The sequence below is a fragment of the Pleurodeles waltl genome, chromosome 6 (assembly GCF_031143425.1).
Source record: "Pleurodeles waltl isolate 20211129_DDA chromosome 6, aPleWal1.hap1.20221129, whole genome shotgun sequence".
NCBI classification, from domain to species: Eukaryota; Metazoa; Chordata; class Amphibia; order Caudata; family Salamandridae; genus Pleurodeles; species Pleurodeles waltl.
Window position 1 is genome coordinate 422,293,327 of NC_090445.1, and position 27,930 is coordinate 422,321,256.

The 27,930-nt window shown below is 43.1% G+C and overlaps 1 protein-coding gene across 2 annotated transcripts in view; it reads right to left on the reverse strand.

Moving 5' to 3' along the window:
• Positions 1-27,930, reverse strand: part of USP49 (ubiquitin specific peptidase 49) — a 356,661-nt gene that overhangs the window by 45,353 nt on the left and 283,378 nt on the right. For both annotated transcript variants that reach the window (XM_069238415.1, XM_069238416.1), the window contains 3 exons: positions 25,127-25,340; positions 20,850-20,958; positions 20,089-20,294 (listed from right to left, as the gene is read on the reverse strand). In XM_069238415.1, coding sequence (XP_069094516.1) covers positions 20,089-20,294; positions 20,850-20,958; positions 25,127-25,340 — 529 coding nt within the window. The remainder of the gene's footprint in view (positions 1-20,088; positions 20,295-20,849; positions 20,959-25,126; positions 25,341-27,930) is intronic.

The following is a 27,930-nucleotide window of genomic DNA, read 5'->3' on the forward strand; positions in this document are numbered from 1 at the left end:
TTATAAAATTGGTTACTGTCCGCTTTAAATACCCTTCATGTGCATGGGCTCAGAATTTATTTTTAAGTAGCCCAGTTCTCTAGACCTTTTAACAATAGCTGTGCATTTTAAGTACTTGGCTTCAATGTGTTGAAGAGCGAACATTCTGTAGTCTGTTATCAGTCTGGGATCCCCTTTTTAGGTTTCGCCTGCACTCAGCTTGTGCTGTGGCAAAATCTTTTGTCTTTAAAAAAAAATAATCTGAAAAGGTACTTTTCCACAGGCTTAGAACCCACCAACAGCTTTCATATTACTTACCATTGTTTGACTTCTCCGGTCACTCTCCATTCCTTGCTTCTCATTGGTCAGCAGAAATCTTCACCTCACATCATCCGGTTGTACTTCCTCTTCTCCTTCAGGCTTCGGCTGTTCTCTGGAGTTTGGATGAAGTACTCCTTCTGGTTGGCGATAAGTGGCTGGTGACCAGTGTCCTTCCATATGACATGAGCTTCTGAGGTACTTTTTCACATTATTCCCAGCTGTTGGTGTGCCGGCAATGTCGTAATTTGTCCTCGCGATCATTCAGGTCCTCGCAAGTGCTGACCTCTTGTTTGGCTCTGCTCATTGCTACCCCCTCTTGCAGAGTGTTCAATGAAAGTGCCTCCGTGTTCTGTAGACTCCATTTTTCAACTACTCACTGAATCAAAGGGATGGTGGGCTGCCTGCAGAAAGGCAGAGGATAAGAGGTCCGCCAAGCATTCTTAGAAGGCTCAAGAAACAAGAGATCAACTGGTCTTGGTGGAATCGGGATGGCGCAGCTGGTGATATACCATGTGCATATAATGCACCGCTTTAGGAAAGAGTGTTACTGTCTGATGCAGTGAATGTAGCTCTTGGGAAGGGGCTTGCTCCTGGCGTGCAGCTGGAGGGGGTGTGGACATGTCCTTATGGTGTGCAGCTGAAGCTAAAGACCAGAGCTAATGCACAGCTTCCGTGCCAGCATGTTGTGAAGCTGGGAGCATTGTGAGAGTTCATTTTATTTCACTCTATTTTAAGTCTTGTTTATGGCGTTGGATCGTTAGGGCAGAAAATCCAACGCGAAAGGGATGGCCAGCACAGCTGGATGAAGTGTTATGTTGCTTACTGATTGATCCCCGTCCTCGCACCGGGTGTGCTAGGAAGGTTAAACCTCAGCTACATGGCCACCGTTCAGGTAGCACACCGGCAGCTTGAGCTCCTGCACAAGAGGGCAAATACTTCACACGTTTACCTTGGAGTGCATGCAGTCGCTTGTCTGATTTGTTGGAACAAGTGGTGTCAGAAAAAAAAAAAGTATAGTTTTGGTTTGGGCGTTGAGAGGGGAAACGTAAATATCACAGTAGTCAGAAATGAATTCGGTCTTTGTTTATACTAGCACTATCTTTATTTCATCTAAGGGTTGTTGAAGGTAAAATGCTGCATGACTTTTTTTTTTCCCAGTGGTTCTCATATTATCCTATGTACATTTTAAAGCGCTCAGACTCTACCGCGAAGTGGTTTCCAGCGCTTTTTAATATCAAAGAACAAATGACATTCTAACTCTGTTGAACGCTGCACCTTTCCATTGGCAATCTGAAATAAGAGTAACATCCACAACAAAAACACTCGCAGTCCCCTGACCAAGCGCGCCAAAGCCTTTACCTTGCATTTTTTCTGGTTTTCAAAATGTTCTGGTTACTGTATATTTATATGGTATAGCTTAATGAATGAAAGTACGTGCATGCACGTTTGGCAATTGTAATACTAAACTAATACTAAAGAAACGATTGCGTGCTTAGCAGGGGTCTGCAATACTGATAATCCGCTCTACCAGACCCAGGTAACTGTTTGTTATATTCCCATCCAGTTTGGGGAACGTTCAGCTGCCTTAACATGCCCCCGAGGCAGATGCAGTGACATTCTCAGCAGTGGAGGTCTTATTTCTGCTAGGCCCTATGGTATTTTTCATTGAGGCCGCTGTATTCTTCTCCCAAAACGACTTTTTGGGAAAGCTTCCTTTGGAATACATGCTGAACATTACATCCTAATAAGTACACTGATCACACAGCTGTCATTCAATTATCTTTAAGAATTGTGTGCACAAACAATCCTCTTTTTACGTTTCCCAGAACTAGCAAAGCCAACATGTCATGCTTTCGTGTGATTATCAGCATTTGTAAAAAAATAAATAAAAAATAAAAATAAAAGAAGAGTCACGTGATATACAATGATTTGCCCAGGAGAACACAGTGCAGTTTTGTTGTAAAGCCATACATTTGAGCTGCCCCACAGTCTTCACGGGTAACAGCCTGCATTGAAAGAGATGAAACAGATGTGTTCACACCTGTTTGTTTGGCCCCAGATGCTTTGGAAGATGTGAAGTTTGCTGATTTACTCTTGAAACATTATTCTGTTTCTTTTTTCTCTCTTAGCATTTCTTTCTCGGACCGTTTCTGTTTTTTTCCTTGTCTATTTTTTACCTCCCATTTAACTTGACAATTCTCCCCTCACTTTTCTGCACATTTTCTCTGCTATCTTCCATTCGTTCCTAAGCAAACTATCCATGTCACGCCTCTTGATTTTTTACATCAGTGGGGTTACAGACGTCATAAGGTGGACAATGGGGAACACGCTGTTTGGGTGATATCTTGTGCCCCGTTTGGGTGGGGACAATATGTGAGCCTAGTCGTGTTTTCCCCACCAGGGGTGCATACAGGGGCTCAGCTGAAGTTAGCGGAGCCCTATAAAAATCCTGTTTATCTTAGCCATGGCACCAGTCTGACAAGAGGGGACTGATGACGTCACCACCCGCTGCTGCTTTAATGACGTCACCCCAGTGATCCCAGAGCAGTGCATTATAATGCAATACAGAGACATTATAACAAGCATTCTAGAAGCATCTTCGTTCCCACATACCTACCACACTCCACCCAAGTCAAGAAACAACCTGTAATATTTCTCACACCTGTACCAAGTTTTGAGTAGCTCATAACACTTGATACGCTTGTATTTCTTGGCACACAATTGTCATGTAACACACAAAACTACATATCTCATGTAACAAATTATTGTTGGTGAAACACAGGATTGGCCTGACATGGTGTAACTTTACACCTATACTTACTATATCTTTCCAGTTCCCAACGCACATCTCGCAGGCCACATGCACGAGTGTGTATTGGGACCTGTATGTTGTCAATCACAGTTCCTAGCTGACTGCCTGTCCTGTCCATGGCAACACGTATATTAATACGTGTCATATTAGCTACGCACCTCTGGCGACTAGGCTAGGATTCTTGTGATGTTGTCACAGTCAGACAGCACATCACAATATTCAGACTGCCTGTGTAAATATTGCCAAAGAAAAAAGCTCGCCCATATACAAAATCTATTGGCATTGCCAACGCTTGTTTACAGATGAGGTGAAGATAGAGCTTTGCCATGAAGTGGGCACGGCCTGGGTCTCAAATCTCTAGTGCAAAGAGTATTCGGAGAAGGTGCTCAAATGTTAGGGTTAGCCTTAAAAGGGTAAGGGAGCCCAGTGGGAATGGGAATCCCATCAGCCTTTGAGTTAGTAATATTACCCACTTCACAGTCTTATCTCCAAGGTAGCTTTTGATGGAGAAAAGGAGTTCTCTTGCGAGCCCTAGACGCATCCACATACAGTGATTCGATATGAGCGATCCACAAATATTTAGAGGTCAAACTGCTAAGTTCTACAAAGTTTTGGCAATCTAAACTTATTACAAATTGCCAAAACGTTTCTGGGACAGGCAGCTCTGCATTTCTTAGTACTTTAAAGTCATTGGCCTTCTGTATATGCTTTTTTAGTTTTACCTACCAATGGTTTATACCTTTTCTTTAGGGCTTTAACCTCAAATAGAAGTTGAGGGTTGAAAGGTAGGCTCTGTTGTGTTGGGTAATTTTACAGTAAAATGTTTTATGCTTTTTCCTTTCCTCGGCTACAATTCTTCTTCCCCATGCCTTGCTGCCATGTGCCTCCTGCTCATCCCATGTTCGGGTACATAGTTCGCTTTCTCAGTTATTGTTTTGCTTTGTATTTAACATTCTGGTCAGTTGCTGTTGACTGTTTTTAGGCAACTGGTGCATGGGCCATGAAAATAAAAAAATAAAAATATATATTAAAAAAAAAAAAAAAAAAAACACTGCTTACCTACATTATCACGCTTGCTCCTTGGTTCTAACAACATTTTGGCGACTACCAGATTTTTGGCAGAGGTCACTGGACAATGGATTGTGGCACCTTATTAGAGAATTTCTGCCTACAGGTTGGGTTGGAGGGATTTGTGAGCAGATCACATCTGATGGATGCTCAAACCCCACCTTCATCGCATCACTGGCATCCTTCGATGTTGTGACTATTTCCAGTGTCGGGGGAGTGGTATTCCAGCTGGTGTTCCTGTTTTTGCACAAGTGGATCTCCGTGGAACATAGCACAGGCAGACCTGACATCAATTTGTTGGGATGCATGAAAGCTTACTACTGGTGTGCGCATGTAGAAATGCAACCTTAAGCCATCCAACTTTAACATGAAAAAAATGGCAACCATTTTGAAAACTGTCAAAGTGAAACTAATTAGCTTCTGAAGCAGCGCTGACCACCTGCAAGGCCGTTCAGTCCCTGTTTTCAGTATGGTTTCATTCTACTAAAGCATCAGCTCTGGCTCTCCCATCACTCTTATTTCTGATGAGTTCTTCAATCAGGAATGGAAAGGCAAGTTTTAACTAACTCAATGATGTTACTGTGTATGGGGGAAATAAAAGACATGCTTGGCTATTTCATTACAATAGTAGTTTTTCAAAAAACGATGTGTTGATGTTGGAGTTATTGTTAGATAAGTATAAAAGTCTTTAGGAAGGAGTTACAGGCATTTCACGAATCATGGTTTTAAAACAGAATGCTACTGCTATCTAAAATAAACTTAGAAGTGTCTCAATGAGTGCAAGAAGTGATCTCACCAGTACGGTTAAAGAAATGTGTGCATCTGGTATGACTAAACCAACTGATGGTTCAGATTGTGTTTTTTCTATAGTTTGGATAAAACAAATGCAGAAATTTGAGAGTGTTTGTCAATCTGAGGTCTGTAAATTAGTATATTTTGGGGTATTGTCATTCACTTCCCCATATCCAAGATTTACTTGCAAGACTGAATGCTGTTTAAGTTTTCAGGACTTTAGACTTCGGATCGGCTTATCACCAGACTGAACTGACAGAGGAGCCTTGCTGTATAACTAAATTCCTTACTCCTGATGGAGTCAACAGGTACACTAGACTGCCTTATCGGTTGGCTTTTGTTGCTTCAGTTATCTAGAAACTCACGTGCACACTGTTTGCGAACACTGAAGAGGTGGTGGCATTCCAGGATGATCTTCTGGTGTACACTGATTCAGATAAGAAGCCCAATGTTATAATGAAGAAAGGCACTTTCTACTCTTCAGGATAAAAGAATGACCTGACAGCTAGATACAAGCTTTTGGATACAGAAGTGGAATATTTGGGACATGCAATTTCTGGAAGGGTATTTACGCAAAAGAAGATTTAATCAAGGCTAGCCAAGATGTGGGTTAGCCTGTGAACATGGAGCAGTTGAGATTGTTTCTTGGATTATGTGAGTTTTACTCTTGATGTGTTCAACATGTCTCCATTTTAGATGCAGCATTGAGAATCCTTTTCAAGAAGGGTGCTAGATTTGAATATTCACATGATCAAATTGAGCATTTCCTATGCTCAAGCAGAAAATCATCGAAGCAGCTTTAAGTCCATTCATGCATATGAACAAAAGTATTACCTTTGGTACGAGCGGGATGTGTTCAGCTAAATCAAATATGGGAAGGGAGTTTCTGTAGCATCTGCTTCAAGATCCTTGGCTCAAATCGAAACAGTGTACTCTACAATAGAGAGAGAGGCCCTCGTGTGCTTATAGCAGTGGTTCCCAAACATTTTCGACCCACGGCTCCCTTGATCTATTGGCCACTGGCTGCGGCTCCCCATTATGTTACTTTTTGTTGGCGGGTGGGGGATGTAAGCCTGGCCTAGGGAGTAAATCCATTTTTCTCCCTGAAAAGAATTGGGATGACGCCAATGAAGGTATTGTAATTCTATATATAACTGTAAAAAATAAAAATGTAACAGTTGTTTAATTACAGCATGCATAGGGTTTTTTAGTAAGGGGAAAATATTGGTTGACGTAACCCTAGTAAAATGGGCAGGTCTCATTTTTATGTAGTTATAACATAACTGTTTAAATATTGTGAAATGTAGAATCCCTTTAGTTGTGTTTAACCACCAGAGGGCGCTCAAGGACAAAATTAAAAAAGAGCTGCTACAACTGAGTAGTTTTATTTTGTACGAACTGGCCCAAGGGCTATAAATAGCTCAGTGGTTCCCAAACTGTGTGCGGCGCCCCTGGCTAGTTTTGATGGCGCACCAGCGAGCCGCGGCGCACAGATTGGGAACCACTGGCTTATAGAGTTAAGTATTTTAAGACTTACTGCTAAGAATCCTAGCAAGTTTGTGAGAGTACAATTTCAGTTTCCTATCTTCCAGGAGTTTTCAATGTGAGGGCTTATTGTCTATCTAGGTTACCATCTGTAGAAAGTAAGGAAACTTTAAAAGAGAGTATTTAGGAGAGGATGTAGTGGCTTCAATACATTTTGTAGTTTCTGAGATTTGTCATGTTATTTCTGAAGAGATGTTTGGTCTCCGGGCAAAAAATACATTAAGGTTGGGCAAGAGAGAAATGGCTTAATTCTGAGATTTGTTGACTCTAGAAAGTGTGTGAGGATTTGCCTCACAGTCAGGGTGTTTTGTTACTCCAAGGGAAGAGATGATTGACATTGGCGATGAGTGTCACATTGGTCAGACTATATCCTCCAGGAAGCCTAGATCTATGTTTTGGTGTCCTGTTCTATTACTAGGGATAATAGTGTTCAATTTGTTTCTCTTCAACTCACTGAATACTTTATTAAACCCAGATTTGGGTCCCTTGCTCTCTGTGCCACTGGATTCAAGCTAGCCTGGCTGATGAGGTGGTACCCCGAAACTGGTCCCAGGATGCTTGCTTCCTGTCCAGGGAGGATCTGGCCTGGCAGTTTAGGCTGGACTGTTCCTATGGGGAGCAGGGGCAAGACTGATGTCCATATGGCCAAGACCAAACTGGGGTGGCATGGTGAGCAAAAGAACAATTAATTTAACGCAGATCTGTGACTGAGGGTGAGTGTTTGGAAAGTTTTCAGCACTCTGTCCTTCATCCCTTTGTGTTGCTAAAATCCTAAGCCATGCCAGGCTGCCTCTTCCATTCTGACACGCAAAGTCAAGCCAAACTAAGAAACAGCTAAGGCAAGGGTCTCCTCCTATTCAGACTTTCCACCCCCAACTCTCCGGCTCTGTAGGAGTGGAGACAGCTGCAAAGCCACAGCTTCTGAACCGACACGGACACCTGCAGCAATAGCTGCAGACAATGGCAGGCAATCAATAAGGGTTGGTAAAAACTGTGGTGTACAAAGGGATGAAAACAAGGTTATCCACCCACCATCTGCAAGTGGTAAGAGTACAAAGAAGACCTGTTAGCGGGAGGATGCATAACAGCTTCTTTTCTTGCAGTCCTGCATGCGCAGTAGGGTGAAGCACACTTGGTGGCATCCTTGTGCCCAGAGTGCACGGCTTGATTGACTTAATCTGTGATTACTGGTTGTTTTTGGAGCTTCCTGGGACAGCACTTTCAGCACTCTTGGAAAGTCACAATATTCCAATCACAGATGCCTTAACAACCCCTCTATGAGTAATGGGTGGATGCAACAGAAAGCAATTGCTCAGGGTCTGCTGCCCTACCACCCTCCAGTGGATTAGTCACCTGCTGCTTCTAGGTATACTACATCAAGTCCACTGAATACTCTTTGTGGCTTAACTGTGGCTCTGATGGCTTTTCATTTGTTGATCCTACTTTGACCCTATCTGATACACTTGGTTTAACAGTGCTTCCCAATCAGTTGGTCAGTTGTTGTAAACTCTATGTTATAGCCCTCTGTGGTATAACAGTGCCTCCAATGGGTTGATCATCTTTTACTTCTGGGCAGACTCCATCTAATCTATGTAATGCTCATTGGTGGTTTAACAGTGACCAATGTGTTGCTCATTCATCGTTTCTGGGTCAGTTTAGTACCCTTGGCACTTAACTGTACCTCCAAACCTGAGGCTACTGGTTGGACTCAATGTATTAGTTATACTTATGTGCAGCGGCATTCTGTATCGTGCACCCACCACACCATCATACCTCATGCACTGCACTCAGAATATCCCAAATGTGCCAGTTCATAAACACCCTTTCAACCATGCACTCTGAAGGTTGACCAGGAACCCACTGGAAATATTACGAGAGCATCACAACCTTGCAAGTCATAAGAAGCACCTCATAAATAAAGGAACTGGAGCAGCAAGAGAAGTAGTTTATACATAAGCATTTAATACAGCTGGTATGGACTCTGCCCTAGGTCAGTCAAATGGTGCACAGGTCCTGGAGAATGTTGCTCTCCAGAGCTAGAGAGCTCTTGTGATTCTTCTAGAGGGCCTAGTATCTTGCTTCAACCTGCTTGCAATAGTAGTACATTGTCGTCATGGTATCCACTTTAATTAACAGAGCACTGCCTTTTTATAATGACCAAAATAACTTTCTTGCAAGTTGAACCATTTTAAAATCCTGTTTATGGATACAACTCTCAGGGTTGTTCTCCACAGGCAAGAGGAATAATTCAAACTTGGCTCCTTTCTTTCTAATAGCCATCGGAAGGCGTAGGTTTATGGAAGTAAACGCTAACCCTAATTTTTGTAGGTGAAGCTATTAAAATACAATTTCTAGGATGGCTTATTTAAGGAAGTCTACTATTTAGAGGTACAGCAGTCGACAAACATTTTCCACTCTGTTGCACTGCATGGTCTAGAAATAGGTCTACAGGCTTAATCTACGATATTCATGCACTCCTGCAGGAGACTTAGATAGCCCAACTTTCAGAACTCGCCCTATTGCTCCATGTCTGGCATGTTGGAGAATTTCTCGTGTGGAGAAATGGACATCTAGAGGGGGGTTGAGAACCATTGTTGTCTGGCCAATGAAGGAGCCATTTGGATGATGTTGAGATGTTTAACACAGCTTTCTAAACACGTACGGAAGAATTGGGAGAGAAGGAAAAGTGTAGGCAAATATCTCTGACCAACTCATTCTTAAAGCATTGCCCATGGATGTGGAAACCTGGAGGTGAAGTTGTTCTATTTTGCATTTTTGTGAGTGGTAAATAGGTTTTTTATGGGAACCACCAGTATTGAATTAAGGTAGCAGGACTTCGACTTGAGATGCATCCGGCTGAGCAAGTCAGTAAAATTACTGTCTACACCAGGAAGGTACTCCGCAAGGAGGTGAATATGGTGGTGAATCACCCAATGCCAAATCTTTTGAGCCAGTGCTGAAAGCTACAGTGACTAAGTACTGTCCTATTCCTAGCACATGGCAGTCATGTTGTCTGTTTTTAGCCGCACTAACGTGCCCTAAATGCTCTGGAAGGCGGCGTTGACAGCTAAGTGGATGGCAAGAACTTCCAGGTAGTTGATTTGGAACCCCTACTACTGGGGTGACCAGCAACTGTGAGCAGTCACATTATGGAGATGCGCTACCCAGCCTACAGGTGCATTGTGGTGATGGACACTTGCAGAACGGGATCGCTGAAGGGCCAGCCTTGTAACACATTATTACTGTTCCATCACTACAGAAAGAAAGGAATTCTGGCCCTTACCAGCACTAGATTCTGTAGATTATCATTTGCTTATAGCAATGATGTAATGGGTGCATCTGTAGGCTGTCATAGGAAACTATGGCAGTGTAGGAGGCCACCATCCCAGAGACGTGCATAACTGTTCTGACTGAAAGATGACGATTTGGTTTTAAATAAAAAAATAAAAATAAAAAAAAGAGGCAAAAGCTGTTGGGAACTCTTTAAGGGGTGGGATAAGTGTTGCCAACGACAGCATTGAGAACTGACCACAGAAAAAGCTGAATTTTTAAGGCATGGAGGTGGAATGTGGTGGTGTTTACTCTGAATCCCACATGGTGGAGAAGGGTAACGAAGAGCTGAATGAGTGCTAGACACCACTGCCTCTTGTGCTCTTAGTCAGGCACTCATCTAGATATTGGAAAACGTGTGTTTCCACCATTCTAAGGCGGCCGGCCACTAGGCACTTTGTACACATTCTTGGGCTTGTGGTAACCCCAAAGGGTAGCACTTTGAATTTATAGTGTTGTTCACTTACCATGAGTAAATGGAAGTAGGTGTCCTTCAGATTAAGGGAGGTCATTCAGTCAGCTTGCTGCAGCAGGATAATAACATCACCTAGGGCTGTAATAAGGAGTGCTCCTATAAGATGCATTTTTTGAGAGTCTGGAGGACAAAGATTGGTCTGTGACAGCCATCACGCTTGGGGATTAGAAAGTACAGGGAGTGAACCCCTCTGCCTTAATGTTGCAAGGGCGCTGGCTCTATTCACATCTTGATCAGGAGCACATGTACCTCTTCTAGGAGGAGGCAAAGGTGTTCACGGATTAGGCTGTGTGGATGAGATGGACAATTTGGTGTAGCTCATAGGATCTCTGGGCAGTACCCATGTTGTACTACGTTTAGAACCCATTGGTCTGAGGCGATTTCTTTCCAACAGGAAGAAACCGTTGTAATCATCCCATGACAGGTTACACATGATCAGAAGAATGCATGGCAAGTCAGTGTTGGCAGAACATCTATCCGTTCCCCTGTTAAAGTTATTGCACTGGTAGGTTCCACGTGTGTAACCCCTGCCTCTTTGTTAGTGGTAAGACTGCTACAGGTGTTGGTAGGACTGGGGCTGCTGTGGAGAAGTGTTTTTTGCTAAACCCACATGCTGCTGTCCACCAAAGGAGCTCCTAATGGATGCTGTTTGAAGGGACCCCATACTCTTAGCTATGTCTGTATACTTTTTTTCCAACATTTTGTCTACTTGGGGACCAAAGAGGTGCTCACCATCAAAAGGTAGATTGATGAGGTATCTCTGCACCTCTTATTTCAAGCCAGAGATATGAAGCCATTACTGCCTTCTTAGGATAACAGAGGTCTTCACTCCGTAGTCGCTGTATCAGCTGCTTTCAATGCAAAATGGATGGTGGCATTAGTGATGATTTTGCCCTCCAATACAATTTCTTCCCCACTCTTCTTGAATTGTTCTGGGAGGTGTTTCACCAAACCAACTCTACTCACACTGGGTCCTATCATACCATGAACAGAGAACCAAAGTTAGCAATCCGCCAATGTGGGGTGGCCCCATCATAACTTGTGTCTGCAAGATCAATTATTTTGCTCTCCTTATACAGTAGCGAAGCATCCCCTGTGACCTGTGCACATCTAGTGGAGGAGGGAAGACTCGTAATTACATCCCTGAACATTTTAATTTGTGGTAAAGGCTCTGAACGAGTGTTAGAAAGCGAATCTCCTCAGTAGAGGCTCCAAGGACTTCAAATCCATGAAAGTGATCATCTAGTCTTTTTTTTTGGGGGGGGGGGGGGGGGGGGGGGGGGGGCAGAGATGAACTTGTGCATTTGCCTTTCATCTATCCCTTCCTGCACTTTCTCCACGATCGGTTTCTGACCGTCGTCAGGGCCTGCAGCAAAAGACATTGAAACCTGGTGCTGTTTTTTTGTTGTTTTTGTTTTGAACCAACGGTGTCTTGTGTGCTGTTTTCAGGGCCAACGTTGGTTACAGTGCCGAATGTTGTGCAGACAACAATGGCTCCCCTTGCTTTGACAAGTGTTTTGGTTTTCCGGCACCCGATGGCCAGTGGAAGTTGAGTCAATTGTCTGAGTCCTGTTTCAGCTCTGATGCCTTGCACCGGTGCTGACTGGAGCCAGAATTGTGGGCAGGCACTGAGGGCAATAGGTTTGTGTCCTGTGCTGGATGCCCATCCTCTTAGGAATGGTGGTACAGGTGGTGCGTGGCCTTTTAGGAGGCTTATGATGTCAAGGTTCAGCCATACACATGGGTCCTTGGTGTCGATGTTCTTGGAACAGTGGAAGTGATGTCTTCCTCCAGTTCTTCTGGCTTTGAGGCACCAGGCTCGATTATCTCTGAGCTGGTGTGCAGGCAGGCCCTGTGATTCAACATTGTCCCCTTCTTCCTCTGCGCTGAGCAGAATCACCTCGCTGAAGATGCAGGGTGCAACGTCTGCTGTTGCTGCATGGTAATGTGTGCACAGCATTTACGCTACGCTGCTGGAGTTTTTAAAGCTGTGCAAGGCTAGGTAGAAGATACATTCTGGGTCCTTGTGACCTGAAGAAAGACACAAATTGCACTTCCTCTGAAGGTCAGTTCAGGAGTATTTTGCATGACGCTGAGAGGACATTTAGGAAGGTCTATGGATTGGCAGCAAACATCCAATGTAAGGAAGCATTGAGAAGCTTCAGCAAAACTACCTGTGAATTGCAGAGAGAAAATTTCGCCTCACAAATTTTGAAGGCACCTAACAATTCTCAGGAAGTATCAAAAATGTTTAATTCCTTTCTTTCCCTGGCTGCACTGGATAGCGATTTTAGCCCTTTTAGGGAACTGTGTGACGACTTATCACTATGTGTTGATGAAAAAAAATAAAATCAAGAAACGTATTATACATTTCTGGTAAGCTCTGGAACAGAGACATTGATAAAGGTGGTGATGACGTAAAGATAGACTCTCAAACTTCCTTGAAATTCCTGATCAAGTTCACTTGGAAGAACTCAAAAAATGAAAATCAGGATCAACCGCTGAACTGATGGCCCCCTATTATTAACCCAGTATTCAACAAAATTCTGAATCTATTTCTAGAAGCAGATGTTGGAAATGGCCCTCCCTATAGGGTTATCCCCAAACTTTTTGCCTTCTTCTCCTATTTTTCTGACCCTCTTTTTATTGGTTTTAGGACTCTGGGCACATTATCACTGCTAATCAGTGCTTAAGTGCATGTGCTCTCTCCCCTAAATTTGTAATGATGGGCTTACACCTGTTTGGCATATTTAATTTACCTATACGTCCCTTGTAAAGTGGTATACCATATTTTCACTACTGTGAAGGCTGCTCCTCTCATAAGTTAGCATTGGGAATTCCCTTGTACATGTCTAAGTGGTCATTTCTGATATGTGAGGAGTAGCATGAGCATGTTTGGTATGTTTTGGATGATAGTGAGAACTACTGCTTACTGTTGTAGTTGGACTTTACATTACTATTTTAGAAATGCCACTTTTAGAAAGTGGACATTTCTCTGTGCTTATGACTCCTAGTGCTTTGCAGCCGGACTCCAGTCCACGTACTGAGCAGAGGGACAGCTCTACTTGGAGCATACTTTCCAGGCAGCCACAGCACAGGAGGGGCTGGGCGTGACAGAAGAGGCATCTGCATCTATTTAAATACTGATAGTTTTCCTTGGCTGCGAGGGAGGAAGGGTTTTTCACACTTTACATGTCAATAGGCTGTGTCCAGTCCTAGCACAATAAGCTAATTACCCGGCAACTGATGTCTAGGGCCAGGCTGGGATGAAAGGTTGTTGTAGTTCACTTGAAAGGGTTCATTTGAAGTCACCTTTCCTGAAAGGCATTTTGGATATAAGTACAGGGGCTCTGACCAGAGCACTTTTGGAACTGGGACTGAACCTCTGCCAGAAGGATTGCTGAGCTGCAAAAGGACTCATCTTGACTGCTCTTCTGCTGTTGCCCCTGCTACCTGCTTGGTGGCATAAAGGTCTCACTGGATTGCTTTTCTGCTTGTTGCCCTGCTGCCAGCTGATTTTGGATGACCCAGGCACTACCAGGAGGAACCACCAACTCATCTAGCGGAGTTGGCCTGCCTGCACATGTTGTGACCCCCTGAGCTCCTCCCAATCAGCCCAGTGCAGAGTGCTGATTTTCTGCTCCTTGGCCTCTTCCAAAAGCTAGTGCATGGAGAGCGCTTTTCTCCACTCCACCTGATCAAACAGTGCATGCTGAGTTATACTCTAGTGCCTTGCAAGAGCTTTATACCTTCCCCTTATTTCAAACCTAGCAGGCTGTAAGCGCTGTATTTTTTTCAGCGTGCTCCTGTCCCTCCTAAAACTGCGGAGTGAAATCAGCGTGGTACTAGCATCCGTGAAGCATTCTTTTAGACCTGAGCTCCGGATGACTTGGGACAGAGTGCAGGCTGTGGAGTAAGAGTCCACTGAGAGAAGACGGCCACCACTGCACCTCTCAGTGCGGCCCCGGGATGATACGTTGCCTGGGCAACACCTGAAGTCATGTTGGACACTTCCCCTGGTCAGGCCCACTCACCGCCAGTGGGAGCTGCTACCGGGAGAAGAGATGCCGCTGGAGCCCAAGCCGATGTCTGGAGGGGTCACGGAGACCGCCTCCAACCTTCCATGCTGTCGGAGCTGACAAGCTGACGCCACCTGCACTCCTCAGGCAGCCTAACCCGATTTGGGGAGAAAGGCGGTCCTTGCTCCAGCCACTGCACTGCATGCTCATGACAGCAGCCCCCGAGGGAGGCTGCAGGTTGGGGCTAGAGGAAGGTTTTCCTGTCAGCTTCCATCATGTGTGTGCCCCCAGGGGCGCTGGATCAGCGTGGGCAGCCCAGGGCGAAACCTCAACGGAGGATCCCCTTGCCCGTTCAATCTGCCACACTACGGATTACAAGGTTTCCCCAAATTACCATACCACTTGCAGTAGGCGTGCAGGTGCTTCTGCGGCCCAAATCTTACTGCCTACATAAAATCAGTACACCAAGGATCCAAAGATTACCGTAACCCGGCGAAGAGGGTTGCAAGGGTTTCTGTATCTTCTTGGGCTTATTACTGATGAGGGTTATGGAGAAATTTCGTGATCCCTGCATTTCTGGTGACTGTGGTGATTTATGTACTTTGTGTTTATAACCTGATGCATTTTCATGACCAAAGTATGTATGCTCTTATGATGCTGTGTTGCTTTGCATTTTTCAGAATAGTGAGTCCTACTACAGTAATTTCATTGCAGGTGCAACATTTATGACATGTCGCTTTTGGCCTAATGATGTATATTTATAATAAAGAACCATTTTTTTTCTTATATAATTCTGTGTGGAGTCTCTTTTGTTGTATAATTTATTGTGTCACTGGTGTGAGTGTGTTGCACAAACACTTTACACATAAACTCTAGTGATAAGCCGGAGTGCTGTGCGCCAGCTTCCAGGGGGTGAGCACAGGTTATCTTTGGTGTTTATCTTACTTGCCCTGACTAGAGTGGTGGGTTCTGCCTGGCTTAGGTGCATACCTTAACCAACCAGAAACACAATTTCTAACATTAGGTCTCTTTCCATCAGAATGGAAACAAGCGTTTCTGCGACCGCTATTGAAGAAACCTACTACCAATCTGGCTTTACTAAGCAATTTTAGACCCATCTCCCTATTGCCGGCAGCAGCAAACATATAAGAGAATGGTTAATAGACAGCTCTCTGCCTACCTGGAATTGAACGGCCTATTACATGATTCGCAATCTGGCTTCTGGTAAGGGGTGAGCACCAATACTGCCTTACTGTAAGTTATGGAATTCATCAAGGAACATCTTGGTTTTTGACGTGCGGTGATGGAGGCCCTATTAGACCTAGCAGCAGCGTTCTATACAGTCTCTCACGCTACCCTCTTAGACAGATTCAGAATTGCAGGTATTCAAGGGAAAGCCTTCTCCTGGTTGAGGTCCTTTCTACAAGGCAGAACACAGAGTTCACCTTCAGCTGTTTTAGTCCTCCCCTAGGCCCATATTATATGGAGTTCCACAGGGCTCTCCATTGAGCACTACAATCTTATCTTTACCTAGTCCTCTTGGCTCAACTGATTGACGTATGGGGTATGTAAGTTGTGTCCAATGCAGACGACACCTGCTACTATCCTTCCAGGAAAACTCAGACCTGATTAAAATTTAAAGATTGCCTTAAGGGAGTTGCTGGCTGGATGAATGATAACTATTTACAGCTAAACGCAGATAAAAACCAATGTCCTTTTCTTTGGTACATAACTTTGGTACATAACTCTTCTCCCTCCCTAGCCTATGGTGGTCAGAGGAACTTTGCTCTCCACGAGCCCCTGCAGACCATGTGAGAAATTTGGGAGTCAGGATTGACTTGAGTCTTTCTCCACGTAAATCAAAAAGGTGTCATCTGCTTGTTTTGCCAAACTTACATCCTTAAGGAAGACGATGCACCTGATCCCAGAAAAGACATGTCACCTCTCGGTTGGACTATACTAGTAGTCTGTATCTGGCACTCCCTGATTTTTTAATTCATAGATTTCAGATCATGCAGAACGCAGCTGCAAGGCTGGTCCAACGGGTCCCACGTAGGTAGGCCATATTTCCAGATTTGAAACAATTTCAATGGCCATCAGTGATAAATTGGATTACGTTTAAAGCACTAACATTAGCTTTTAGAGTTTTTTCTGGGCAGCGCCCTGCATCTCTGCATAAAAGACTGCATCCATATCAGCAATGTAGAGCACTCAGATTAAACCATCTTTTACTGCTTCATGTTCCAAAATCTGTTAAGACAAGGAGGAAGATCTTGCACAGTACTGACAGCCAAGTTCTGGAACTCTCTATAAATAAATCTCCTTAGAACTGCTGCTATCTATTTTTATGAAAGCACTGAAAACCTTCCTTATTTCTGCACTGGATGTATTGGTTGTCAGTAGTTCACTTGAGCACCGGGCCGCCTCCCTGGAAGCAGCTGTGCGCTATACAAATGGGAAAAAACGGTTTACATTCCATCACACATTTTCACTCTCTGGAGTTGACAGAATGGCAAGGGAAGCAGAGCACCGAAGGTAAGGGCCCCCGTCATTTTCAACAGTCTCAGAAGCATCACTGAAAATGAGGAAAATGGACAGGAATCCCGAGTAAGCCTTTCTTGACGGAGATACAAAAAGGAGTTTCACCACTGGGGTTCAAAGCAACAAACGTGAAACACATCAGGATTGGGAGTCTCTTCAGTACGTGTGCAAACCCAATAACTAAGCAAAATAATTTAACAATGGAGTCGATACCTATGCGTATTGTAACTAAAGGAGGAGCCACAGTGTCCGCTGTTACTTAAAAAGACTCCCACAAACAAAAACAACTTGCAACATTCAAACCCAACACTAGATGGCAGAATTACCTATAGCCAAATGCTACAAAAGCAGGAGTTTGGCTTTTGATGCTTAGACAGAAATGTCAACAGTAAACAGCTGGAGGGCCTTAGCTTCTTTGAGGATGATGAATTAGACAACCCTCTCCACAGATACATGCCAGAAATCATGCCTTAATAAGCTTGTTCTGTCCTTTTTTTTGATCCTTAAGAAGTATGAGTGGGTGGCAGTTTGGTGATAAAATAAAAAAACAGCCTCAAAATGCCTCAACAGAGGCAGCAATTTCACTAAACGTTTGCATAGATTGAGAACCAGCAAAAGATTCTTAAGAAGCTCCTTTGTAATGTTTCCAACTGACTTTGTTTTGGTAAACAGGTAACTCAGTCTGACCATGCTGTAGCCACAAGATACACAAACTTTATAGATGCCACATAAAGGACACTTAGACACGGTTGTTACATGCAGTTTCTATGGCTAATCTATGAAGAAAATACAAAGGGGCTCGCTTAGACCTTGGAGAACGGAGTCCCGTCTGTGAGAGTGGTGGATGACTTAATCAACACTCATGGACGGTAGTCTGTCCTATTTAGAGATGACAGACAGTCATCTCCGTACATTGCAAGGAGCTGCCACGGCGGTTCTCTTCAAGATACAAAGGATTTGGTGTATAGCAGCCACCTGGTTTGCCAGCCACCCACAAAACTTAACATTTTTTGGGGTTGTCAATTTTTTCCTCTGTCTCTCACTGTTACGTTTTCCCTGGCGATGACAGGCAGGAAAAAAAAACTCTTCAGACCATCCACTCTAAATAACGTGGGTGGTGTGAAGGCTTTTACTCCATTCAGCCATCAGAGGTAGCTTTCTATTAACTGAGCCAACAGATGCTCTGCTGAAAAAACTGACAGCCCTTCCGACCATATGGTCGCATTTGCATCAGAGTACCTTGGCTGCTGTTGGCTAGTATCTCAATAGTAACAATGTTGGACCAACAAGATTTGCAGACTACTGTGATGTGGTAAACCAACGTGTAGTAAACAAAGGTGACTGAACTCTATTCTTCAACTATTAAAGAGAGTGAAACAATTCAGGGCACTGCAGGGATCGATGTGTTGAAAACTTTGGCCCTTGAAAACAGGCAATTGTTATGCCTAACAAGGCTCAAGGAACTTCATTTGTTCGGGTACATGGTCACTTCATTGCTATATAGGTAAAGATATAGATTGGAAGAGCACTAAATTAGTGTAGTTGGAATGGCCTAAAGCTTATAACAATTATTGACAGGCACTCCACTTTCCATTTAGTGAATGGGGAAACGATGTGGCGTGACCTGTTGTATTGTTAGATAAGATTATGGGAAAGAATGTGGAAGGGGGCGAAGGGTGTGGAAGTGAGACTGCAGTTCTAATTGTCCCTCGGTGTAAAGGAAAACATAAATAGCATGTTTTGACCTAAAGAAGCAGCATTACAAAGGCTTTATAAACTGCTGCTTCCTTAGGATCACATTCAAGGTTTGTCTACCCTTCAAAATAAAAATACCATTGTTCCAACTTGAAGTGGATACTTTTCATAGCATTATCTTCCATAAAACAATGCACATTTTCTGTTTCTAGCTGTATTCTCGTTCTTTTTCTGCCCACCAAAATGGAGCAGTAAGATCCCATTGATGTCCAAGGTAGAAGAGGTAAAGGCGATTCATGATGAGGATTCCTGTGATTTTTTAGGAAGTGGAGGAAGAAACGTCAGCAAACAAAACATTGTCATAAAGACAAATGAAATTAAGAGCTCCCCCCTTTAGTTTAAAAATGCTTGGCTTACTACTACCTTATCCTGACAAAAGGAAGAATCAGAGCAATTGTTCCCCTGCTCTACCAAGTGAGGTGGTAAACATTAAAGCTATACTGATTGCACAGACAGGAGTTTAAAAACAGTAGGCAGGGAAATCTATGGGTTTCTGTGGAGAGAAAAATCTTCAGGAACTTCTGAAAATAGAAAATATGTTACAAACCACTGGTAGCAATAATTCTGGTGAATACTCCATCTTACCACGGATTTATCACCTTGTGAGTAATCCTCAGGCAGCAGACTGAATATGGGAACTTTCAGAGCAGTTCTCCTGCAAGAGTTGGCTTCGTGCAGCTCTGTGCTCCAGGAGTGATGACACGAGCTGCATATAAGTACCAACCAAGTATGCTGACGTGAGTTGCTTTCTAGGCTGTCTGCACCCCCAGTTGCTCAGCCAGTCAGTAAATTGGTACGACCAATGTGCAGATCTCTAGGCTGGGACCTTTTTTAAGATAGAAGAGTCCACTCTACAGAACGTGGCAGTGGGAGGGTCAGTGAGGAATCTGCAGTTAGGCAGAATATCTACCAGAAAGCTCAAACAAGTTACTTACAAAGAGTCCCATCAATGGAATCGCTCTTCCTCCTTAGAGAGATGAGGCGGAGAAAAGACTGCCAGAAGGGTGATAGCCTGGCAGACATGAAAAAGGGGCTAAGCTTCCTTGAGAGACTGTAGCAATAAGCTATCCTTGTTTCGATGAAAAAATGACTAGACATATGCTGTCTTCATCTCTCTGAGAACGTAGGCAAAAGAATTCTAGGAAAAAAAAGTTATCCCAAACACATCCGTTTTTGCACAAACTGCAGGAATCCACAGGCACAAGGTGGCCTAGATTCTGTAGTAGACAGCAAACAAGAGCTGGCCAAGCATCCTTGTGAGACATGGCACATGAACCCACCTAGCATCTTGAGCCCCAGTTGACAGAAACGGTTCTGTGAAAGACTGCAATAAGCAGGTCTAATATACATAGATGAGAGAAGACAATGGACACAAAAAGGGCTACTATTTTCCATCTAATCCACAAAGGAACAGGTTAGAAACAATCTGTCGCAGGTATCGAGGCACATACCTCCCTCTGTATTGTAGCAGTATGCAGTGTAGTGTCCAGAACCGAAGCCTTTCCCATGATGCATCACCACAGCTGAGAGGTCATAAACAAATGTCTCTTTGTCGGGGGAAGCAGGGGTTTCGCCACAGCAGTAAGGTTCCATGTTCAACACCTGATCAAAGAAAACATGGACCCCAATTTTCTCTCTGTGATTACGTCCTGACCACCTAAAACAATAAACATGGGTCATAAGAGCTTAGATTAATGGGAATCCAAAACTGGGTGACATGGGAGGGAGCATCGAAAATGGAGAACCCCAAACAACCGCAAGAATGACAAATACCATCAGGAACGCATATAACCAATCCAACCTCGTCCCCAATAACCGCCAAAATAAAATAAAAAATAAATGGCATTATGACTTGATAACCAATATGAATCTTATGTTCCCCTGAAGAAAAAAAAAAACTATCTGGTAGAAAGGTTGTGTCTTACATGATACATACAGACGGAGAATTGAGAGAGCCTTAAAAATGTGTTAGAAAAAAATGATAAGACTTTGTTTTGGTTTCTTCACTTTTTGAGTTTGTGTTCTGCTTTTGGGCTGTAATCAAATAGGGACAAAAACAGATTTCTGGTGAAACCAGAGGAAAACAGGTGTATGCCAGATTTGAACGGTTGCCAATATCACGCTCATATACTTCTAGGACCTTCCATCTCCCAACCCTCTCTCTCACCCCCAAATATAGCCTATATGGTGTGCAACTCCTCAGCATGCTCACCGAAATCTCTTAAGGTGCAGCCGGAGGACCTGAGGTAGTCTGTAGATCAGTAATTGCTTCCTAGCTTCACTTAGAAGCAGCGTTTTTGGGGAGGATTTCCGCCGTTTGCCTGAAAAAGAGTTAGAAAATACTTTGCTTCAATACGGTACAAAAATGTACTTTATTTGGATGCTAAGCCTCATTTCTCATCCTTCACAACTGTCTCTTCACATACATATCCCTCTCTCTTGTTCTCAGTCAACGATTTGTTTCTATGTTGTCTCTTGCACCAGAACCGTAAAACCATTTACATTGTACATATAAAAGGACAAGGAAGCAAACTGTGCTGAAGATTAACTAGTGGCAATGAGCAGAAGGGATAAAGGGCAAATATTCATGAAATTATAAAAATGGTGGATCTCATCGTAATGTTTTTTTTTTATTACATACAAAATATAGGAAAAGGGAAATATGAATAAGAGGAATCTAGCAGTCTTCAAAAATGTAATGTTCTGATGCTCGGTATATAGTCCCATTTCTTCATCAAGCACCGGATAGAGCACTGCAAAAAGACGATATAATCAAGAAAGAAAAATACTCATATAAACCGAAGTATGAAGCAGATCGTTCAATGGTATCCATGTCACATGTTTCCAAAACAGAGAGGGAGGACTCAAATTTCAACCCTCTCATGAAAATGTACATATACCATGAAAGAGATACAAATAGGACAGTCCTCAAGTGTATATTATTAAGGTATGAATCAGACCACTGCACCCCAAAGCAGAAATATGAGGAATATAGATTCTACGTCAGGACCAGAGCCAACAATTATGCTTTATCTTTCTCCACTTCTGACTGAGGCAGCTCGCGCTGATCAGGCGCTCGGCTTCGAACTCTCACACTCCGAGTAGGTGCGGGCCGGTAATCGGAGCTGCTTGCTATCGCCTGGAGAGAGACGCCGCATCTACTGGGGTCTCTTCAGCCCGACTGGCCTAATAAACCAATTTATTCCTGATGCCCTGTTTTCACGGGGTCCATAAATTATTCATATATATTTAACGCCCCTATTGGGGCCTGTATTGTAACCTTTGGCAAGACATTTTTTACATATTGAGACACTTCCAGGAGCCTTTATCCTCAGCTGAATTCTCGCACCAGGGGGGAAGTGTCCCGGGGATTTCGAGCCCTTTTCTCAACTGAGCTTAGCTCATTCATAGGCAGGCTGACACCCAGCACCCTATGATTTAAGGGATTTTCTCTCTTAAAATTATTTAAGGGTCCTAACCTCCCTCTAAAATTACAGTCCACTATACTTCCTAATTCTTTGTGCCTTTTAGTTGCACTATTTAGTTCTCCTTAATGGAATTAAATGAAAGTTTTTTTGATGCAGTTGATGCATCTATTTACCGCGCAGTCTCGGAGGCTAGGCTATTGCCCCCCTAGAAGAAAGGCGGTCACAACAAATCACACAAGAGTGTGCTAAACTAGTTCTTCCAACCCATTTCTTTCCACCCGACTCTCATACGTCAGCTGACGGAGCGACCCCTGAAAAGCGTCGCCGCGAATCAGGGGTTGACCATAATGTTTTCGCCCGTGTCAATCAGTCTTTTCTCTCAGATCCCTCTAAACTGCTGCCCCCCGCCCCCCTTCTAATAATGAAGAGTTTTTCAATTCTTACACTGACGCAGAGGATGAACCTGGCCCGTCTAGGCCTTGGCTTCTGTCCTCCCAACCGCCTCCAGATTCTGCACCCGAATCAGACATGCTGGATCCTGATGATATTCTCCATCCTCAGTCTTACGAATGGGCCCTGTCCGACAAAGTAGGCAATTATGTGGCGAGTCGCATCTGGAAGCCACTGGAGAAGAAGTTGCATAATTGCCATAGAGATGAGCGCCCGACCCTCTTTCAGAAAAGGTTGCCCTAACTCCTGATTTAGACCCTAGGATGGCCACCTTTCTTCAAAAAATCATTGAAGACCCTAAAAAGGGTATTGGTAGGCCCTGGCGGGCATGTCAGGACAAACTGCTGGATGTTTTAGGTCCCTTAACAAAAGTTTTAGACATGGCTGAGGACGGAAAATCTACAGGTTCTGTAATATCTCCAGAGGTTCTCTCAGGCTGGGCACAACGTGCCGTTATCTTTTTAGGTAATGCAAATTGTGCTCTTTCAACGGAGCGGTGCCATTCTCTCTTAATTAAGGTGGACCCTAAACTTGGTGATCTGTCAGATTCCGAAGTAGGACCAGTGGCTCGGGGAGAATGTCTGGAGAACCTTTTAATAAGGAATTAGGAAAGTTTGTAAAACTTTCACATCTTTGGAGAAAAATCAGTCATCTGTAAAAAAAAAAAAAAAAAAGGTTTTCCCTTCCCGTGTTTTCGATAGGGCCGGTCAAGGCAGGGGCCGCTCGGCTTGCTATAAAAAGGCCCTATATGTTTAACTCAACCTCATGGTTTTATCAGCAATCTTTCTACTCAACAACGCCAACAGAGGTCAATGGCCAATCATAAACCTTTGCAATTTCAAAGTATGGTTAGTCTATTGACATTTAAAAATGGGGGATATTCACCTTCTTCTCAATGTTTTCCATTCACTAGACTGGCTAGGCGGTCTCGACTTAAAGGACACCTACTTGTCAATTTCAATTTTTCCACCTCACCTACGTTTTCACCAATTTGTTTGCCATCAAAACACATTCGAATTTGCCTCCCTTCCTTTTGGTCTATCCTCTGCACGTGGAGTTTCACCAAGGTTCTCAAACCGGTGGTGGAACATCTCAGGGTGTGGGGGAAACGCCTTAACATATACCTATATGACATTCTTATTTTAGCTCAGTGTCCTCGAAAGTTGTCGCTTCAACTACAGTTTACCGTCAACCTGCTCCAACAACTTGGTTTCATCATAATAGAGTCTTAAGAGAGTCAAAATCCCTGCTGGTTCCTTCACAAAAAGCGTTTTTTCTAGGCTTCATCATAGATTCGGTTTTAGCCACTCTAAGTCTTCCATCATGAAAAATTTCAAAAATCCATCACCGGTTCAGACGTACTGTAACCAAGCAGTATGTTTCGTTTCGGCAAATTGCTCTCTTGGTAAGTCTCCTCTCTGCCTCCATCCAGGTATTTCGTGGTCTTCTTCATTACCGAGCACTACAACGCCTAAAAGCTGCCCACCTTCACAAACGTCTATCATGCTCTCACATGATTTCCCCATCAGAGGCAGCTCAAGTGGAGATCCGTTGGTGGCTTTCCCATATGGATGCCTGGAATGTCAGAGCAATCTTTGGCTCAGCTCTAGACCTTTTCATTGAGTCAGACGCCAGCAGGTCAGGTTGGGGCACACGGTGTGGAGATTATTTCCACCGGATGAGTATGTTGTATGGACGAGCAGAAGTTACATATAAATTGCCTGGAACATTTGGCTCATTCTTTTGCAATCCAATGTTGGACCAAAGACTCTATCCAAACGCCTCTTCTCCTCCAAATGGGACAACATTTCAGCTGTCCGATATATCAATCGCCTTGGGGTAACCTGATCAAAGGTACTCTCCGATCTTGCAACCAGTTTTTGGCACTACTGCTTGGACTGACAAATTTCTGTGATAACAGAGTACCTCCCCGGTCAAGACAATCCGGTTGCAGACTTCCAATTCAGACACTGCCAAGATTCCAGAGGTGGTGACACTAATGATGGACTATGTTGTGGATGGTTTCCTGTTGACTGGTTGCAGCATATTCACCTTCCTTCCATTGGATGTTTTCTTTTCTTTACTGATTCCCAAAGCTCCACAGAATCAGTAGTTTTGTACTGTTGATGTTGTTTAATATTGGCTGCTGTTCAATAAAGTGGAGAAAAATAAAGCATAATCCTCCCCTCCATGTCCTTAATAGAAATAAAACTTTCCGTTACGCTAGCTAGGAAGTTTTCCATTCAGTGTCAGACAGAAATCGGAATGAAAATGAAAGTGGCTGGGTACAGACATACGACATCCTACAATGGAGGCAATGGTGACAAGGATCCCACCATTTCCTTTATTTGAATTAAATGCTTTGGATCATATTATAAACATTGGACACTGAAACAAAACCACACATAAGAAAATACCCAACAAACTTAATAGAACATTCCACTACAATCACACCAGACTCTAAAACGCTCAACAATGTTCTATTTGGCACATATGTTCTTTGCCCTGTAGTCAGTGCATATCTTACTGCGTATTAGTATAACGAGATGCAGCATAAAACCAGAACTTCACAAAATAAGGTAACTATATCGAGCCATGCATGGCCACTCACCACACTCAGTGTTGCACTGGTCACAAGCGTAGATTCTCCCTTCCAGAGCCTCAGTTTCAGTAAATTTGGCCAACATTTCTGTCAGTGTGCATTCTGTTGAGTTGATAGGCAAAATCCCCTTCTCAATGTTATGATAACGCTCTGGAAACTCCAAGGAAAGGTCCCAAAAAGGTTCGACTGTATCAGACTTGTAACTACACGTTAGGCAAGTCACCTGAACAGAAAGAAATACAGTGAGACGTGACCCAGCAGTAACACGCATAAGCTCTTAAGATGGACACTCACTAGTAAGAGCAGTTACAGCAGAAGACAAAACACATGCAGATATGAGAAGCTGTCCAACAGAAGAGGTAGACACATTAGATAAAGAGGGAGAAGTGCTTTTGAACACAGTGACATTAGTCTGATAATGGTAGAAAATTCTCCTGATAAATTGTCACTGACAATGCAGGTAGATATCTGAGATAATCAATCCAGAACGAAAGTTTGGATGGAGGAGTGCTATCTAATGTAATAAAAACTCAGTGTGGGGTCTATAAACGAAGTACAGGTTACTTATCTGTATTCTTATTCTAATATCATGGACACTTTCTTTGAATTCATAAACAATGAAACCCCTCCAGCCACGTGCAAAAAAACACATTGCTGTGAGAAGCTACACGTTTAGTCTCTATTTAAAAAAACAATCTACACTTCTAAATATAAACTGAATACCATGGAATGTATTTGGCTGAGAAACCAAGCCATTTAAAAGTAAGAAAGTAAGAAAGAAAGTAGACTCATGGGCAAACACAAACATGAACTCAGTTTCCAGTAGAGTTTATCAGGAAGTTAAGGTTTATGTGACAATCTATCAACAGTCTAGTTTCCAAACCTTCCTCTATTTTCCTAGTTATGCAAGCATGAGATAGGATTATTGAGAAATTCAGAGAAATTGTCCCCCAATGGAGTATTAAAATTCAGCACAATAATATTTTCTTCTCTAATGAAGGATCCTCTTTGGAGCTCACACTCAGCAAAAGAGACAAGCAATGCCATCGTAGAAGACCGACGTAGAGAATCAAGAGCGTGGGTGTAATAAAGATACTATTTAAGCAAACAATTGCAAAAAGAGGTCTGACCTACTAGTTTGTTGGGCTGGCATTAATGTAGTAAGGCTGAAGTTTAACATTCCATATGGTCCCGTTGCAAGTTTCATACAGTGGGGATGTTTCTAATGAGTGTAGCAGTGACTGCTTTTTCCCTGATGAGGTAAGCAGAAAGTTTACTCCCAAGGAGCTCGCTAGCTATACGCTATAATATCTTACTCACAACAGAAATTTTCAGGATGTGAATCTAGTAAAAATGTGTACCTTTTGTTTTCTCAAGCTGCCTCACGGTCCTTTTGATAACGTACGTATAAAGAGACCTTTGTGCTGCCTTATTTATCTCTAATCTTTCAACATGTCCTAAACCTCTCTGCAGGATCCTGTTGAAAACCAGGATGCTCCGAGCATGTTCAGTGGCACTCTAGCTACATCACGTTAGATGACCTTTAGAAAGAAATATATGATTAATCAATATTGGCATAATTTTTAATTAGGCTCTTACTGCACATACTACAAACAGGGATGCCATATGTCCACCATGATCTTTGAGGTGGCTAGGGTATGCCTGGACGTGGGTCTCTTGCGTGCTGCGCCACTGAGTTCAAGATAGCCTGGCTGACAAGGGGTGATACCCCAAAACTGGTCCTAGGAAGCTTGTTTCCGGTCCAGGGAGGACCTGGATTGGCAGTTCTGTCTGGACTATTCCCATGGGGAGAAGGGTCAAGACTGATTTGCATATGGCTGGGTCCATACTGGGGTGATGTGGTGAGCAAAATAACAATGGATTAAACCCATATCTGACACTAGGGGTGAGTGTTTGAAAAGTTTCAACTCTCCGTCCATCATTTTATTTTGTGATGTTGCTATGTGTGCCCTTGGCAAACACTATTCCACAAATCAATGATAAAAGGAATTAACAAGACAAGTAGAGAACACATCATTCGTTTATTTTCCTTTTGATGTAAATTACTATATGAGCATTTAATACATTTGCCGGAAACCTGCTCAGATAGATCTGGTCTCTATATCACTGTAGAGGAAAAAGAAACAGTCACCTCACACTACGACTGTCTAGCTAAGGTTGAACGTAACAAGTACACATATACTTGCAGGTATCATTTAAAGATCGCAAAATCTAATATAACAGATCTCTTAGCAACAAACTCTGTAAAGCTTTAAATTTACTAGCTCAATTTGTCTTAAGTACTGGGCTTGAGATACCTAACATCTAGAAGACACTGCATTATGTACATGTGGTTTGGAGGGGCATATCCGAATGTACCAATATAAAAAGGAGTCACAGCCTGCACATCAAATTTTGAAGACCGAGGTTCTGCAGAAAATTCACAGCCTCACGATAATTCTTAAAAACAACAGTTTGCAGACATGGAATCAGGAAGGCCGTTCTGGCAAATTCATATAAAGAGCAAAACAGAATAAAGTGGCTTGTGCTTTGTTTGGTAACATGATAACAGCATGGAGGGAGACCCCGTACCCAGCAGCCTTGAATTGGAAAAGTGGCCCTAAAAATGTAACTTAAAAAAGGTCAACAGAGGGCAATGGTATGAATTTGCAAACCAACTCAGATACAGCTCTATACTATTTGTTATGATTGAAATATATTTATCTTCTGTTTTCAATATTTAAACGGTTAGCAGTCCATTGTCCGTCACAAATTCTTTATACTGCTTGTTTACCATTAACTTAGCATCTCGT